Raw genomic sequence first — 18,953 nt, 5'->3', positions numbered from 1 at the left:
CAACCAGCTCATCTCTCTCTTATTCTATGACAGTGGAACAAAGCTCTGTATTTCATAATCGCGTCCATATTTAAGTCATCTGAAGGTGGGCATCAATATATTTCTGGAAACTGACGCCTGACCCCCTTCATAATTGACTCGTATATTAGAGATACGGGAAGGCCTTGTTTCAAATGGCGGCGTCAGCTGACATTTTTGCTTAAACTCCACACCCCTTTCCCCGCTCACAACCTTCTCGCTAGACACCTGCGGGTATAATTTCGTGACTGCAGACGCGCTAGCTGAGGTGAGTTTGAGACCCCTGCTCGTTTACGTTAACAATTAGTCTTCTCGAGTGTTTCTACCGAAGCGAGTGAACGTCGAGCGAAGAAAACGCGTCGTCGTTCAGGGCGTAGCCACGTTAGGGCACACCGGGCCCTGCCCCCCCCCCCCCCGAAAAAATTTCTGCCTACGCCCCTGCGTCGTATCCGACGTGCGAGTCGTGCGTATACCGCTTACGCAGCGCGACAAGCGGGATTCGTTAAACGAGATCGACCTCGAGCCGCTCACGGGGCGCATGGATAAGTATAGTATGGAAGTATATGCGCTGTGGCTGCTCAGCAACTCGATCGAGTCCTTTGGGGCTTCCGAAAGGAGGTAATCCATTTTGGATTAAATCAACATCTGTGCACACGGGCGCAGGCATTCGTCCAGGTGCTCTCTCACACGCACGAACGTGAGGAACCATATGGTTTTTTTTTTCTTCTTCTTCTTCTTTTGCGTCCTTCCGTTTTGCGTGTCTTCTTTTGCGTCCTCGTGTTTCCTTGCGCTAAAACTTAAGATATGCCACTATAGCCCACCAGTCGGTTTTATTGAACCATACAGCATATATATGCTGCCCGTTAAGTGCTGCAGCGCTGGCAGACTGAGCTGTGAGGCAGCCCCCGATCCCACCGAATATTCCAGATTCAGTATAAGCCCAGCTGACCCGATTTACAAGAACTAGTAGTTCCTTAGTTTGCAAAGGTATTCGATATTAATTCTTACTTTATATCAGTAGGAGCGCATGGACTGCCAAAAAAGAAAGAAAGAAGAAGAAAGAAAGAAGAAAGAAAGAAAGAAAGAAAGAAAGAAAGAAAGAAGAAAGATGATGTAAATGTCGTCAAGCGTAGAAGGTCTCTCTCGTTGACAGCCTTCTGCACAGGCCATGAAAGTGCATGGGACGGACGTTCATAGAGCGTGAGCAGGTTTTCCGCGGATTACCCGTGAGGACCTTACCGGACGAGAAGCGGCGCTTGGTTAGGACCTTTCCGGTCGTTGCGTCGGAAGGGGCGATCTTCCAAGTTTCCGCTAAGCGCGGCCCGCATCGAAATGGCGGCTTCGAGAAAGCGTCACTGCCGAGCCCGGCGGCCTACATCTCCTCAAAGGAGGCGCCGCTGACAGGTGACCGGGGCATGACGCATTCGCCTCGCGTCGTCACCGTGCGCGGAGACACTATCCGACGTCACGAACAAGGGCGACTCTCACGCACTCTTCTCCGGTTGTAACGCGACAAGAGAGAAAGAATTCTGTTAACTAGCTGAAAGGAAGAATTGGCCCTCAGCACCAACGTCCAATGGGGACGCAAATGCGAGAGAACCGCGCAGTGAAGTGACGTACCAGTTGGCGCTGAATAACCGTGCGCTTGTAACTCACTGTTGCCGGCGAGAACCTGAGAAATCTCACGTTTTGCTATTTATTTATTTATTTATTTATTTATTTATTTATTTATTTATTTATTTATTCATTCATTCATTCATTTATTTATAGTGTAGCAAAGAACAGAGGGGGTTTTCGTCACCGTTTGCCGGCTACCCACCTTGAAGAATAATATAAGAAAATAAATAAGGCGCGCATTCTTTTCTTAAGTATAATGCTTGAACAGAATAACGTGTAACACTGAGAATATAAGTCTACCTTGAAACGTTCTCATTGAAACCGAGTCCGTGGATGTCTGTGTACACAGAGGTTTCAGATGCATGAATGAAGCACGACTATACAGACTTAGCGAATGATTTGTTCGCAAATGTCGTAGAAGCGTTCGAGCATCGCTTTGTGATGCACTTTTGATGGCCGCGTGTCTCGGCGTGTCAAAGGTGGATAAGAATCCTGTCAGTTCCCGTGCGAGGCTATGTGTGTGTGTGTGGGGCCGTCGATTTGGAGATTACACACTGTAATGTGTTTGTTCTCACTTGTTTCCTTTCTTTACCTTTGTCACGACATAGATAGATAGCAATTTTTAAATGATAACCGCGTAGATGTTAGTCTCGTTTATCGCCTGGCTCCAGGTGTCGGGTGACGAATGTGATACGACATATACGCACACGTAATGCTGCGTGCGGACGTGGAACACGACTGCTGACCCAAAGATCGCCGGATCGAATCCCGGCCGTGGTGGCCACATTAGGTGGATGCGAAATGCTAGAGGTCCGTGTGCTTAGATTTAGGTGCACGTTAAAGAACACCAGGTGGTCAAAAATTTCGGAGCTCTCCACTATGGCGTCCCTCATAATCGTATATGCATGGTTCTGGGACGTTAACCCCAACAGTTATTATGATTATTATTATTATTATATTCTTATTATTATTCATATTATTATTATTATTATTATATATTATTATTATTATTATTATTATTATTATGTTATGTACACAAACGTATGAACTTAGTTTGTACCACTACTGCCATGTAATGGCGCACTGTTTTTAAAAAGCCATCTTATCTGTCTGGCAAAAAGAATTGATTCAGATTATGAAATAAAGATTGCTTCGTGTAAGCGCTTCCGAGGCAGAGACGATGTGAGGAGGTAACACGGGTCAACCTGCATAAAATATCGGCTTCCTAATGCAGTATGCGATACACACACCTTGAGTCCTCGTCAGATATGTCATGAGAATGTCGCCTCCCTCCGGTGTTGTCGCTTCTAAGACACACGGTATACGAACAGTACTTGAGCCACGTTACATCCTGCGCGAAAGAGAGAACAATTTCGCCAGCGCAAGGAAACCTTTTAGCATGAAATTGGTCTTCCCGAGCAAGCACACGGGACGGCGTCTATTTGTGCGCTCGTAATCTGTGAGCGCTTGCAATTCTCTGCGACGAGCAGGTGGAGAAAGAAGAAGACGCGGCCCAGTTGCCGCGCGTGACACGTAGCGCAAAAAACAAGACGCAGGCACAAGTAAGGAACACATACGCAGGACTTACTTGTGTCTGCGTCTTGTTTTTTGCGCTACGAATATGATTACAGGTGATTCAAACCAACTATAGCCCGCATCAGCGCCTCGACTGCGTAAATTGGCTAGCCGGGAATTGCTCTGCATGGCGGTCGGCAGAAGTGTCGCGCAAGAATGCCTGCAATTCGATCGGCGATGCCGCTGCTGCAGAATCGCTCGTCGGCTCTCGCTGAGATTCAAGAGTGGTTCTTCGCCGGTGACATCATGCAGTCGCTTGTCTGCACAGTCACGGAAGCTCATCGCCGGTTACGTGTCATCCCTCGTTGTGGCAGTCGCGCTCGCACGGTGCCCACTTATAGTCTCACCTGGCAGTGTGGTATAGCCAGAAATTTTTTTCGGGTGGGGAGGGTGGGGGACTTCAACTACTCTTAATCATGTTCGTGCGTGCGTTTATGTGTGCGTGTATATATACAGATGCAAAAGTGAAAACTTTCGGCGAGCCTATAGGTGCCAAGCAGGGAACCTTGGCTCCTACGTTAAGGCTTTAAAATTTCCAAAATCTCGAGACTTTACTTGCCATAAATAAAAACGATATGATTATTTCTAAGGAACAAAAAACAGCGCGAATATCGGACTCGGGAAGAGAAGCGCACAACACAAGCGCTGTGTTGTGTGCTTTTCTCTCACGTCTAAAAGGCGATCATTTTCATCCAATGCGTGCGGCGCGCGTGGACTTGGAAAAAAAAAAAAAAACAATTGGTCTAAATGTTCGGTTAGGTCAGTGCAATAGCCATCTTCTAAATTTTACCTGGTCGACACAGTTAGGTATATATGTGTCGTTCTATTATATGCGGGTCGTAAATGATGTGCCCCCCTGTGGGGACAGCGTTTACAACGTAGGCGTCAAATGGACAATTAGTTGACGATGAATGGATGAGCACTTTAAATGACCGTGTTTTGCAATTCGTGCACGCACATTGCTTTCGCACTGATTTAGAAATTCGATGTTGTATTTCACAGCCCAAGCTTACTTCCACCCAGGCGTACTCGTGTAACTTCGTCGAAATATGCCAACAATTATTTTTGCTTATGTTCCTTCGCTGTAATGATGCGGCCACCCGCAGTGGTATATAGCTTATGCAGTGGCTACACATCATTGTTGCGCTGCTAAGCTACTCCGGAATTAAGAAAAAGAAAGATGCAGTCGTTTTCTAAATGGACGCTGATGTGAATTCGTTCGGGGTCACTGCGCAGGTTCGACCTGAACGGCGATCACGTGTTGGACTTCGAGGAGCTGAAGCGTATGATGGAGATCCTGGGCACCGCAGACTCACCTGGCGCTCAAGGAGATGATCCGACAGGTGGACGAGGACTTCGACGGCACCATCAACTTCAGGGAGGTCGGTGACATGGCTTAGTTTAACCGCAGCACCCCCCCCCCCCACCCCCCGCCCCCCGTGTTGGTCGAGTCCGAAAGGAAACGAGCTCCGCAACCGATGCAAAATCTTGGAGGACGCTTGAGCTTCCCTTCAAGAGTAAAACGCGATAGCGTAATCGGGCCCCGTGCGCATCACCTTTTCAGTTGCCAGCCTAGCTTCTGTTCTCGGTGCATGCCTCAACCGTGCCGTAAACGAACGACTGTGAGCGTAACATTGGCCGTTTCAAACTATCTTAGAACGCCTACTGCAAGTAAAGTCAAGTGCCCACTACGCCACAATTCTTCCTTTTGCGAATCAGCGAAGGGCCCACTAAGCGTCCGTCAACACACGAACCTAAGCAGCTGCTCACTTTGTTGGTGGTTCTGCAGCTATGATGATTAATGTCTGAGCGCTTTGTAATGGGTGGGCCTTTAAAACACCCACTCGTTGCGCAATTCACATGTTTTGACGCCTGGCGCGATTCTACGCTTCTGCCACGCAATATTACATGCTTTAAGGAGACTCCTTCTACTACATATGTAGTAGAAGGAGTGGAAACGCTATATGAATATCATATGAGATTCATATAACGTTTTTTTACGAAGCAGTTTCAAGCAATGGCTCTGTAGTAGAACACCTGCTTGCCACGTAAACGGCCTGGATTTGATTCTCACATCATACCGAAGATTTTGCATCTTTCTCGATTTTTCGGTCACGAACAACATTATTTTTCGCTCGCAACCAACGACACCACCACCGACACCGGAATTTCTGCGAAACGAGCTCTCTAAAGGGACACCGAAGAGAAAAACAATTTTTGTCGTATAAGTAAATCACTCTTTCGCAATATCAAAATGACCACGCTTGACGCGAGAAGACACTTGGTAAGCGAGAAAACGTGTCACCTTGAAATTCCGACACTAACGCGGTGACGTCACAGATTTTGACGGCGTTTACTAGGTCTTACGTAGTTTCTAATCAGTAAAAGTGAAGCACATTGTCGTATGAGGGGGCCGTAGGCCTAACATACCATGTTTCAGGAAGTTTCGTTGGGCCAGTGTCGCCAAAAGACGAAAAATACACTTTGTAATCCGTGACGTCACGTGCAGAGATTTCGGCGCGAATTTTAAAAGCGAAACTTGCGGACCTTTATTTTCTCCTCTATCAATAAACCCATGCTGGCGAAATTAACGACATTAAAGTTCTCATAGTATATCTGTCAATCTAAACCGATTCACTGTTTCACTTTAGTGTCCATTTAACGCTATCGCGTTGAAATGAAGCGATGACGTGCTTCTCAGAAAAAAATGGCGTGAAAAGTTCGACTAAGTAAAGGCATGGAGAGAGTTGGTTCAGATGATTACTAGGCGGCTCCCCGACCCGCGTTCGCATGCCTATGCCATCACCGTAATGCGCAGAAAAAGAATACAAAAGGATGCTGTCTTTTTTTTTTTTTTTTTTTGCTTCGTGCAGTACATAAACCACTTTAGCGTTCACGAGTCGATTCAGTTTGCTCGGTGTGCAACACGGGAACGGTGGACACTTCTGAGGCACTTTCAATGCATGTCTTCCGAGTTGTGTGTGGAAGCACCAGCATCTTCATCTCGAGTGTTCGGTGCGCGTCGAACGCTCCTTCGCAAAAGCGAGCATTTTGAGAAGAGAAATTCTTTGGGAAATTTGGTGGTACTGCCAAAGGCTAACAGCGCGGAAACGACACAGACAAAGAAGAGGAACTTCGTCCATCGTGCTGTCGTTTCCCGCGCTGTTAGATTTTGGCATCTTCAGAGCCGGTTTCAGTGCAGTCTCTGACAGATTCCCTCGGAATGATCAGCCTTGCCTGAAGTGGACCGCGTCCTTCGTCGCCGAAAGCTCTGGCAGACGTGGGTGGTTCAAATTTTTTGTGCCCTTCAAAACCGCGCTGCTGGAGAAATCGCTCACGCGATGCGAACCGTTGAATTAAGGGAGTACCCACTTCTCAACCGCAAGTAAAACAATATCTCTCGCGTAATCAAACCTCAAATCTGACTAACTTTTAGAGTTATATAACAATACAGTCCAGAATTATTACGAAATTGTCATTTAACAATACCGTTTTTTTTTCTTGCGTTTTGTTTTCCGCGTTGACACTGTGTTGATGGTCCGTCTTCTCTCTTTCGGAGTAATCAGTATTCGGAAGGATCTGTCCCGTGGCATGTGGTGCCTCGGCATTGCTCTTTATACTCGCGGCAGTTTAGGATTGAAAAAAAAAAAAAAAAACATCAAGATATATGCGAGAGCCCCCTTACCCTTTCTCTTCAGACATACCACTTTAAGACAATCTTCTGTTCGAATTCGGAACGGGATGCGCCAAAGGAAACGCGTGCACCGGAAACGCCTTTGCGCCCAGTCAGCCTGCTGAGTTGAAAGAACCACCAACCGCGCCGCATTTCCTGAAGCGTTCCGGCTTGAAGGAGGAAAGAGAAAGTGGATGTTCGAGGAATTTCCAGTGTGTCTCGCGAAGATATCAGCGCCGGCCGGCAAGCCTTGACTCACGTCCGTTGCACCAACTGCCCGTGGCGTGCACTGGGAGTCCGCGCCGAGCTCATATTGCTCGCGCATTGTAGTCCGCGCTAACTAGTAACTGTGCACTCTTGGGAAATTAGCCACGCGACCCGCACGCGTCCTACGGTGAATCATGGCCGGACATTCAGCCCTGTTGCCGCAGGCACGCGTAATATACACAGGCTACACGACACGCTATCTGTTTAAGGCCGCTGCATGCGAGTTCGTTGACTTCGAAAGAGTCGTTGGTGCTGTGAACGGGAAGGAAATGCAACGGCGCCATTCGGCCTCCCTTTCAATCAGCGACCGCGGAATCTACGAGCGACGCGGCACACACTGCTCGAACGCCGTGCATGACGTGTGACATACAACGCGCGCAAAAACCATGGTACGTCGTCCCCCGAACCGCCTTATCTTGCGCGTCAGCCCTTAGCACGTCGCCTTGGCGTTGATTGCCAATGAAATGCTGCTTACAAGGCAGTGAGAAATTGTGTCTAAGCTGCGTGATGGACTGAAGGAGAGAGAGAGAGATAAACGCCTTTATTTGAGAACAGAGGCGTCCGTAGTCCAGTACGCCTAGAGCTCGGGCCGCGTCCTGGGCCCTCGCTATCAGTTTTAGTTGATAGTCGAGGTTGGAGCTGGCGAAGGCTCTCTCTCATGGTTTAAAGAAGAAAAAAAAAAAGACAAAAGCTCTTTGGTGTGTAAGGGTTGGGTGGTTTTAATGGGCTGGACTGAACTATCCCTGAAACAGGGTCGTAGATGGGGGGGGAGGGGTCAGTGGTTTCCAACCCCCCACCCCCCCACCCCCACCCCCGAAAACAATTTCTGGCTACGCCCCTGCACTGAACCATGACTAAACGTTGATGCTGGTCGGATACCCTGGCTGCCATCATGGCTGCATTTCGAGCCACTCAGAGATGCAGCACCCTAAACCGATTGGAGCTGACACGATTCGACAATACGGCGGTATTGTCCGTCTCTGACAGTGTTCCATTTATACAGTAATTCTGCAGGATATAACTCCTTGGCGTGTTGTGCTCAGTCGTGGTCCTGCTTGACTCCTCGCAGTTCCTGCTGATCTTCAAGAAGGCACGTGACGGCGAACTGAGTACGGACGGCGGCCTCAGCGCACTGGCGCGGCTCACCAGCATCGACGTGGAGAAGGCTGGCGTTGGGGGCGCCAAGAGCTTCTTCGAAGCCAAGGTACGTCGTGCGTGCGCCGTTTGTTGCACGGAGCCGCCATGGTGATCTAGTGGTTATGGTGCTCGACTGGAGACCCGAAGGTCGCGGGATCGAGTCCCGGCCGCGGCGGCCGCATTTCGATGGAGACGAAATGCTTGAGACCCGTGTACTTTGATTTAGGTGCACGTTAAAGATGGTCAAAATTTCCGGAGCCCCCCAATATGGCGTCCGTCATAACCATATCGTAGTTCTGGGACTTAAAAACCCCCACAGTTATTGCTAAAATTAATATTATTATGTTTGTTGCAAGGGCAATGCCAAAATTGTTGGATACAGGGGCGCAGCATATATATATATATATATATATATATATATATATATATATATATATATATATATATGCAAAATTGAAAAATATTGAGAGCGGGGTTGAACCCCCCCCCCCCCTTCCTGGCTACGCCGTTGCTGAGATAGTTGCATTACAGACACACTGAATACGCGTAACAAACGTCCCGTCTTTCTCTCTTCGTTTGTAGTCTTTACCCGGTGTCACCGGGCATTGTCCCCAACAGGACTTGTTGCTGGTCAAGTTAATGGCAAGTTAAGTGAAGCAACTGTAGTTGCTTCAAAGCGGTACAAAGATGATACACCCGAAGCATTCGGCTGTACCATTCTTTGTGCCGGCTTCTGACGGTTGCCATCTTCATGGTGCTTGAAGAAATATGCCTGTCTGCATGAACAGTGCCGTTCCGGCACTGTTCTTGTTTTTTTTTCTCTCTCTGGAATACAGCACAGTAAGGTCACCCAGGGTGCGGGAGGCCTTCTTTTGCCCGAGTGAAGCTAATAAATAAGCGGGAGGGAGCCAAGTGGGAAGCCGCCTTGCGCACAAACACAATTTCTCGCACACGCGCAAGGAATCCCGGTAACGAAAGGCAGGGGAAATGCAGCTTCCGCAGCACTGGTCCGTGGCCGCCGAAGAAGCCGGAAACAGCCCAGCGTGTGTACACGTGCAGGAACTTAGAAATAAATACGTCTCGTACGAGTGAAGCTTCCGGATCGCGCGTGTGGTCAGCGAATGCAGTAGCGCATGCGCACTGCCGCGTTGCTGGCTTCGAAGTCGCAGCCGAGGCAAGCCGCTCAGTTCAGCATTGCACCATCTCGTGGCACGCACGCATGCATGTATTATGTACGCGCCAACGGACGACGCAACGCGGATAGAGGCGTGGATTTTTCGGTTCGGCTTCAGAGAGCAGCCAGAATCTCGGGTTTCTTAATGTTTTCTTTCTTTTTTTCCCTTCATCCTGCGCGAATGCGTAGGCGGTTCCCCTAGATGAAGGCAGGATTAGCGCTTGGGAACACGGAATGAGGAAACGGTGCAGGGGACAGCGAGTGGCGGTTAGTAAGGAAAGAAGAGCACCGCCCTTGTTTGTGCGAGGGCGACGCAACTGAGCATGCAGCTGCTGACCCCCCCCCCCCCCCCTCCCCCCCGTGCATGCTCGTGTCAGCTGTTTATTTATTTACACAATTTCTGTATCGCCGTAGTGTCGTACTGCAAGGGAGGGGGGCAATCTTCACACTACCAGCAGAGTTTACATACACGGACACTATCAATACAACATGCAGATAGAACGAGAAATGGCGAAACCAGAATGGAGTCAAAGTATACACGTAAAGTAGATTGTTATAAGTCACAGCACTGACAAATATAAGACACTATTATCGGTTGCATAGATATATCTGTATTCAGGGAGCTAGTTGATGAATTCCATCTCTTAATTGTAAAGAAAAAAAAAACAGAGATAGAGGAAGCTTAGTGGTCCTTAAGGAGTACTTTCTTCATAATGGTGTAATAGTTGCTGAAAAAAAGACGAAGACAAGAAAGTGAACACCGCAAGCGCTTGAATGAATCAGTACCAACTAGCTCGCCTTTCCGTTTTGCAGTACTTTCTTTTCTTTCTTCTTTTTTTTTTTTTCGTATACGCTCAGTGGTAATGATCCCCTCCGAAAAGGTTCGTCTCGCACTCTCCGAATGGTATGCGAGGGTCCAAAAGCGGACGAGCGCACTCCTCTCGCTTAATTATCACTGCGGTGTTTTAACAACTAAGCAAAAGGTTATGGCACTCGACTGCTGACCCGAAGGTCGCGGGATCGAATCCCGGCCGCGGCGGCTGCATTTTCGGTGGAGGCGAAAATGCTTGAGGCCCGTGTACTTAGATTTAGGTGCACGTTAAAGAACCCCAGGTGGTCGAAATTTCCGGAGCCCTCCACTACGGCGTCTCTCATAATCATATGGTGGTTTTGGGACGTTAAACCCCAGATAAAAAAAAAAAAACAACTCAGCAAAAAGGAAAGACGAGAAAGCAGAAATAAAAACATAAAAGAGAGCCCTTTCTTTTTCAATCGACAGGTTATCAGCGAAGGTGCATGTAAAAAAAAAAAAAACTCACAGGGTCCTTTATGCATTCACCTAAAAAGACTAGAAGCCGCATCATGCGAACACCGCTTTCTTTTTGTACTGCCCAAGCGGTCGGCGCCGCTTTGCGCAAGTTCTCCATGACGTCTGCCGAGCCAGGGGATCTTCTTCTTTACCGCTTGGTTTCAAGCTTTCCCTGAGACGAAGTGAGAGTCACGTGAACGCAGCAAGAACGAAGTCAACGCGCAGCTCGCGCGCCTCGATCCAGCGCTGTGTGGTGTTCCTGTGTGCCTTCTGCCCTTCTCGTGTCCGTGTTTCCTTTCGCGCTACACCAAAAGCCTTTCAAATGAGTAACCAACATGCCCACTTTGCAAGCCTCGATCACGAGACGCGCGGGTGGTCGTCCTGCGACTTTGACATAGCCGAGCCACGCGAACGCGGCAAAGGCCAAGTGACAGCTCGCGCGCCTGGAGCCTCGAGTGAGTGAAAGAACTTGATTGGAGGTCCGGCGAGGACGCGAACTCGGTCGCGCATCCGGCTAGTTCCACGTCGGGATCGGCAGGTCTAGCCCACTGCAGCCCGGTCGCAGGGCACGCCGGACAGCCAGGATTTGCTGTACGGGCGTACGCAGAAGCGAGTCCCACTTTATGAACTTGGGTATCTCCTCCTAGAGCACTGCACGGGCCCGGGCCGTCCGAAGCGCTTTTCTGGCGGGCCCGGGCCGCGCTCGGGCTGGGTTCGGTCATGTACGCCCGGGCCAGTGCGTGACATGGAACCATGGGCCGGGCTGGGCTCGGACTTCATGAAGCGGGCCCGGGCCGAAAAATCGGGCCGTGCAGTGCTCTATCTCCTCCACCTGCACTGCTGCAGGAGCGGGTGTGGAGGTATGCCCGAAGAACGGGCACGCGCCGTCGTGATATACGTCGGGGTAAACTTCGTGTAGACGCGCGCTTGATTTTTTGTGATACCAATAGTTCCAAGACAAGTAGATGCTCGCATAGGGCCATGTGGGATCTCGAGCACGCAATCCCAGAGAAGCGTCCCCGAATATTGTCGCCAGATGCACGCAGCGACATTCGCGGAATACGCGGAGTGTCAATAGGCAGTTTTAGAATAGGGTACGCAGAGATAGCATTCGTTGGGTACGATACGCTATTTTCGTCACTTGACGTGGGTACCCTAGAGGATAGCGTACGACACGTGCGCAGCGGCGACAAACGCTGACGCAGAGCTTTGCGTACCTTATTCTAAAACTGCCTAATATTTTATTCCGACGCATTTAGGCGGTCGTGCCATCTTGAGATGCTGTTCGTGTGAGGACATACATTGAACAATGGCTGGCTTGAATTACACAATTACGATGCAGTGTGGTGCTACAAATAACTGATTAGCGTGTGTCACGCAGTTCCGGACATCCGCCGCCATTAATAGCGGAAAATGGCTATCACCTGGAACGGAGCAGCTGCATGGATTAGCATATACGGCTCATACGGAGACGCATTTGATAGTTGCCAGAATGAGCTGTGACGTTGTGTGGTCGCCGCCACTAGCACACAATTCAATATACAGAGCATTTTCAGATAAACACGAGTGAGTACATGTACGCGTGCCACAAGCACGATCGAAATGTGTTCGCAGGGGTATCTTGGGCGTATCAAGGAGGCTGGGGATTGACTTGTCCACGTTCCCTCTCCCCGCCCCCTACTGATTTTTGTGCGTACCAGAAATAACATAGCACGTAAAGATGTTACTTTTGTTCAATGAACTGTCAGCAGCTGATACGATTGCTCACATCACATTTTGGCTGCCTTTATAGCCGTAACCTGCTTTATGAAAGCATTTTGAGTGCCTCCACATAGCACAACATCCCTATTATATTTTTTTCAGCACACACATTTTTCTTCGAATCGGCATTCTCTTACACATCGACAAATTGGCTGACCGTATAAATGTTCGGTTGAACATGTATCTGAAAATGAAGATACATGCAGCAAGGTCGACAACAGCAAGACAACATAAGTGCTCCGGCTCAAAACGCGAGCAGAAGGACAGGCAACGACTTAGCGATTCCGTGGCGTATCTGCCGTATTATGCAAGTGCCGCAGTCGCGGCTGAAACTGCGGGTAATAGCACCCCGTCCCCTCTATCTGAGCGTAGCTCGTTTTATAAGCACTTTGCCGCTGTTCGCGATTGAAATACTCGGTATTCGCAGGCGATGGAGCTGAATCGCGGCAACCGGTTCGAGGAGGATCAGCAGGAGCAGCTGGCGAAAGATCGAAGAGGAGGAGCGAAAGAAGCGCCAGGCTGCGTTTATGGAGAAGGCGAACTTCTTCAAGAACGCCGCCGCCACGTAGGGTGCGCCACAGGTGGGTGCCATCACAGGGCCAATAAAGGGACACGACCGCTCCAGATTACCTTCCTCGGGCGTCTACGTACGAAAACGCCCGACGCATTTCTTTTTCCTCCGGACTCGGCCCCCAAAGGGACCATCCCCGGTCGAGCGTGGAGTAAGGCTGCGCACGATGCATTCCAGCTGGTAGTCTTTGCGAGTGGTATAACCTTTGCAGCCCAGCGAGAATGCATTTCACCCACCTCTCTCGTTCTCTTTACAAGGACAATGGCAACAACACACGCCAGTATTGACGTCCGCGGGTCATGGAACAGGCGCTAACTTTTCACTACACGCGTCCATTTCGCCACCGAACGCATTATTCAGCACGCATTTTCACACGTTAGAAGCCGTACAAGCTCTCCAGTAAAACTCCGGGTCAGGGCAGGGCATGGCCAGATCGAGCTGCACAGCACGGCCTCCCACTGCTCAGTATTATTTCCAGATTCCCGTGATCTTCCGCTGTGAGCGACCGCATAATGCTCGATCCCCTTTTGCTTGCAATGCTTACATGTATGCGCATATTGGTACGGGTAGCAGCCGAGATAGGCTGAAGGTGTTTGTCGGGATGGTACACTGTCCAGGAGGCTAACCATAATCATCGCCTGGCTACGCCCCACTGCAGCGCAACTCGCTCCTGTGCATGCTGCCGAGTTAATTACTGGTAAATGACCATGCGATCCTTCTCCGATCCTAGCACGAGCCGATCGGGTGCGGGGTTGACAAATTCGCGAACGTCGGCGGCACCGTTGCCGTGTAGGGAGGAGTGTGCTGCTGCCCAAAATAATCAGGATGGGTCGCTTAAAGAAACCTGCGAGCATTCATTCAAATAAGTCCCAATGGATTCAGATTACCTTTCGTCAGGGACGAGTACCTCGGTGTTTAGATAATTTGTATCATTAATCATATGGCGCGCTTGCCATTCGCTACTCTTTCGAATTGGTGGCCATCGCGTGTGCCTGAAGGAAGGCAGCATCGATGAAACAATGTGCGACGCCGCTTCGTTGGCGGTAATAGTGCTTGATGTATTGAGAAACGACAACCCGCGAGTGCTAAGGCGCGGTTGTGCAGAGGTGCACCACGTGAGGTGCCGCTGACACGCGCAATGTTCTGCACTGAATGGTGTCTGAAAGATGACTGCCTTCTTTTCTGTGCAGCACAGCACGCCCACGCTGCGGCCATCCACGTCGTCGCCAGTCAAGCTTCGGCACCGCCTCCTCCCTCTCGCTGTTACACCGCTTTCAATAACCACGTGACGCAGAGTATATTTTTAATCAAACAAACGCGCATCGTGCCTTGCAGCGCCGATTCACAAGTTCCTCCGGGCAGCGCTGAGCGCATGGCCGCAGAACGGTGTCTAATATATATCTTCGAGTGATTGTAAATACGCCATGTAAATAAAGAAGAGGGACCAAACATACACACTTGCTGCCACTTTATTGAACAGAGATTTTTCGGATGTACACTGAAAGCATCGCTGGTTTGTTGTCAATAAAGAAAGAAAAGTCCAAAACATCGGTCCTGCCTGCCTGTCTGTCTGGTCCCCAGACGCCCATGCTACAGGTTCTCAATTTTCACTTGTTCATTACACATCGGTATAGGCACTTTTCGACGAACATGGCGTGTACAGTCCTTCGTACGCAGCCGGAGAGAAAACCATCCCTTTGTACTTGCGCGAAACGAGGCTTCGCCGAAATACGGCAAATTTGTGGACCACCGGAACGAACTTTGTATGCCCTAAAAACGGGGCCCATCCAGACAACAACATAGTGATTCGTGACATTCAAACGGGAGCTTGACAATGCAATCTGTACGAGTTTGCTTGATCAGGGTAATTTGCGAAGGCCGATCTTAGTAAAGCCTCTGCTTGCTACCTTCCTGGAGTGCAGCAATATGTAAGAGCACCACACTTCTTTTACTCCAGATCGAAAATAAACGATTTACAACACCGAATAAGGAAAAAAAGAGAAAGCTTTTCCAAAAGCGCTCGTACAAGCATTATTCACATTAACAGATGTACCGATCCCCTCCCCTCCCCCAACTGCCAAAAAAAAAAAAGAAGCACTTGCACTCATCTTGCATGCACTTTCGTTGTTATTAAGCCAATGTATTTTAAATTCCAGACTGTCCCCACAGCAAGAGGAAACGTGACAAGCAACAGCACTACGAACATACAACAGTGTACAAATAACATTAGTGCCAAAGTATGTACAGGGGAAACCATTGTCCACTCTTAATACTATTTACAACTCAACATGACAGGCTGCTCGAGCACTTCGGGACGCGTTGCACACAATATGCGACGCCAAGTTTGTTGTACCTACAAGTGGACCGAGACCAGCCGTCACACACACTCACGCACGCACGTCATCGTGTACGAATTGTTCACAACACCGAAGCCTTCCAAGCTTCAGAACCATTCCACGATAGAAGGAGCAAAGAGCCCCGCTCACACGTTGATGAATCCTCGGCACGGAAAGTGCGTTCGTTACGGACGTCATCTTTTGTGGCCGGGCTCGCCATTATGACCAGAGTACGGGAAAGCAAACAAAAAGAATCCATATCGTGACTGCAATCCATTGCGGTTCACTTCAGGTACGCTGAAGCCTTTAGAACGACCTGTCCAAAGGTTCACAGGCACTCACGAACAATAAAGAATTCTAGTATCCTCAGTATAATCAATTAAAAAGTTGTTTTCGCCAGTCGACTCTTTTCTGGACAACTTGTAAATGCCTAAACGGCACAGAGACGGTACTAAGGCTAACAATTAAGAAAGAAAAACAACTCTGGCCAAAAAAAAAAAAAAAGCACGTGCCCAGCGCTCGAGATCTGCAGTGCCATCGCACCAGGACGGGAGGAACTTCAGTCGTCGTTCGCGGGAGAGGCGCCGTACACGGCCGGCGAGAGCATGTAGACGACCGCCTCGTAGGTGGCCATCATGATGGCCGTGTTGGGGATCTGGCGGACGAGCTGCGTCGCAAGGCCCCGGTACAGGCCCTGGTAGCCCTCTTCGCGCCACACCAGAAACAGCGTCTGGAAGAAGGAGCGGTACTTGTCGCCTTCCTGCCGTAGCCGCGTCCTCGCCACTTCTGCACAGACAGAGAAAAAGACAAAGCTCGATGGGAGAAGGGCCAGCAGCCCGCGGCCAGTTCTGCATCACGTTTGCGCATCCAGCGAATGGCAAAGCAACGGCTGCAAAAAATCGCGCATCTTTACGCAGAGGTTTATAGAGCTCGATTAGCAGAAAAAAAAAAAAAATCGGTAGGCTAGCGGTACGTCGACTCATTACTACGCTATGCACTAATCGGTGCATTTTTTTTTTTTTTTTTGCTGCTTGTATCTACTCCTAATCCGAGCGGACGAACGTTCGAAGCATGCGGCTTCACGAAAAAAAGAAAGAAAGTAAAAAATCTCGTCACAGCGATAATATCCACTCCTAGTTGAAAGATTGCATGGAGGGTGATATAACGACAGAAAGTGACGAAATATATGACCAGGAGATTGGTCATGGCGAATCCAGCATATCTGTCCGCCGGCCGGCGCAATTCTCGCTTTATTATTATCCTGCTTCACCGCTGGCTAGATTAAATAACGAGCGTAAAATGTACGCAACAGGCACAACCATAGGCTCCTTTAAACTGTGCAATGCCAATGTGCACATGAAAAAAAAAAAGAGCAGCGTGAACCACCGTGTTTTCGCATAGACGCACAGCATGGAGAGAGGCCACGTCCAAGTGGACAACGCGCGCGCATCAAAGACTCGGACAATGCATACGCGTGGCAGACATGGAAAGTAACATTACGCATGGTTTTTTTTTTTTTTTATATTTGCGACATAGACTTCGCCGCGCATGAAGTCGCCCATGAGAGTTAGATGAATGTATATTACGAGCATTCCACCTGAAACCCCGGCTCCTGTACTCCTAAGGACGCGTAGTCCACGTGCACTCTGTTATTCCTCCCTACGCTCCCAAGCCCAGTCTGCCAATAGCCCTTCACTAATATGTAGCCCATTGTGTTGCTAAAGTCCTGCAACCGTTAACCCCTTAAAGGGACCGACAACTGCCCAGAACATGAAATGAGATGACTGCACTGATGGAAAGATTGTCCGTCGCATTGACTCAAACCAACCCTGTTTATCTCGTGAGAGGTGGATTTATATTTTTATTTCTTCATTGAAAGTAGCGAAAAATGACATTTGGCGCCTCTGGCGGCAAAATCATAAACGGTCCGATGAAGCCGGTCACGTGACCATTGATGGTGTATGCGTTCGATGACTTTTCTGTTAGTACTGAAATATTGTTCATTTCTTTATATTAAAAGGCATTACTCCATAAAAATGTACATATAGGCCTGCGTTAGTTGTATGCAACAAAGTGGCGCTGCCTTCGCTTGGCGTAATGATCCCATGCCGGGACAAACCATCCATGACAAAGGCGCAGGCAACCTTGGGCGCAAGCGCACACAACGCTGTACAAATACTGAGAAGGTGTATAAAGCCACATCATCTCATTGTAACAGCTTGCTATTTTCAAAAATGGTTGGAAAGCTCAAAATAAAGGTGGTTAAGCATAGCTACAGTAACTTCTGCGAAAGCAGAATAACGACAGCTTTCACAAGGACTAGCGGCATCGCTATCAATTCTCAGCGTTGTTGGAGCAAGCCTTCATGCGTGTTTGGAGCCTTTTAGATCGAAAAATACTGCTTATAAAATAACTACGTGCTTTTAGGATAAACCACTGCAGCTACAAAAGCTACAAAGGGTAAGCTTCCTGTCGCGCTGTAAAAAACTGGGTCGAGAAAAATCAGTGGACGGTCCATTTAAAACGATTCGCACTACCTTAAAATGAATATCTTTCCGACTATCTGGAAAAAGAAACGATCTGTGAGCGTCAAAAATGAAACACACTACCCCGCCATCCCAAAACACTGTTGTTCACGAGAGTACACCAGAAACAGCAGATCTGGGATACAGAGGCAACCTTTTACGAACGTCTGCTCCTCAGTAGGCAAGCAGCCTTTCCCATAAAATGGCGGATACACACTACCAGTGCTTTATCATTCTCGTACAAATGTCACGCTGCCTTTGAAACAAGGCAGTGGAGCGTGGGCCACCAAGCTCACTTTCCCGCTTCACTCTGCCGCTTTAGGTGCGCGCCTGCCACCTAGCGAAGGAGAAAGGAGAGCAGCCCGAGCTGAGCACTTCTCGAAGAGACGCGAGGTGGCGCGAGGAGCGGCAGGCGGCGAGGCGCTCCCTCGATGGAGGGCGCCACGCGGCACGGAAAATGCGCACATCGGTCGTAGCCGACGACACCGACCGCCACAGGGACCGTAGCCACATTCTTCCGCGCCGTTCGCCATATCCTTACACCGAGCTCCGAGTCCGTTCTTGCGACGCCATTTTTGTCAAGGGCACACAAACGTACAAGACGAACGAAGGGATAAAAGCCAATATCTACGACACGCTTCAGGGCTCCCAAGTTATAGATCAAGCCCCGAAGACTTGGCTTCAAATGAATGCACAGAGAACGACCACCATGCGCTTGACTATACGTTTTATACAGAATGTGAAGAAACTTAAATTTATAAGAAAGACATAAGAAGGGCTATCAGAAGTGGCGTAGGTAGAGAGAGAGAGAGAGACAGGGCGGACGGAAAGGGTTAAACCCTCCCCCCCCCCCCCGGAATTTTCATATTTCGCATTTCTGCGTGTGCATATACACGCACAGAAATGCACGCACGAACACACATAAAGGGTGATTACCCCCTCCCACCACTCCCGAAGAACATGGCTATGCCCCTGGCTACTAAGGCTACC

At 49.2% G+C, this 18,953-nt stretch overlaps 1 protein-coding gene across 1 annotated transcript in view; it reads left to right on the top strand.

Moving 5' to 3' along the window:
* LOC119389396 (EF-hand domain-containing protein D2 homolog) overlaps positions 1 to 18,953 on the top strand; it is a 254,644-nt gene that overhangs the window by 82,798 nt on the left and 152,893 nt on the right. The window contains 6 exon segments of the mRNA XM_037656627.2: positions 4,447 to 4,512; positions 4,514 to 4,592; positions 8,220 to 8,354; positions 12,959 to 13,011; positions 13,013 to 13,112; positions 14,293 to 14,334. Of these exon segments, the coding sequence (XP_037512555.2) occupies positions 4,447 to 4,512; positions 4,514 to 4,592; positions 8,220 to 8,354; positions 12,959 to 13,011; positions 13,013 to 13,100 (421 nt within the window). The 3' untranslated portion in view covers positions 13,101 to 13,112; positions 14,293 to 14,334.

The sequence above is a fragment of the Rhipicephalus sanguineus genome, chromosome 4, assembly GCF_013339695.2.
Source record: "Rhipicephalus sanguineus isolate Rsan-2018 chromosome 4, BIME_Rsan_1.4, whole genome shotgun sequence".
In the NCBI taxonomy this organism is placed as follows: Eukaryota; Metazoa; Arthropoda; class Arachnida; order Ixodida; family Ixodidae; genus Rhipicephalus; species Rhipicephalus sanguineus.
Note: the sequence above shows the minus strand (reverse complement) of the source record. Positions and strands in the feature narration are given on the sequence as shown.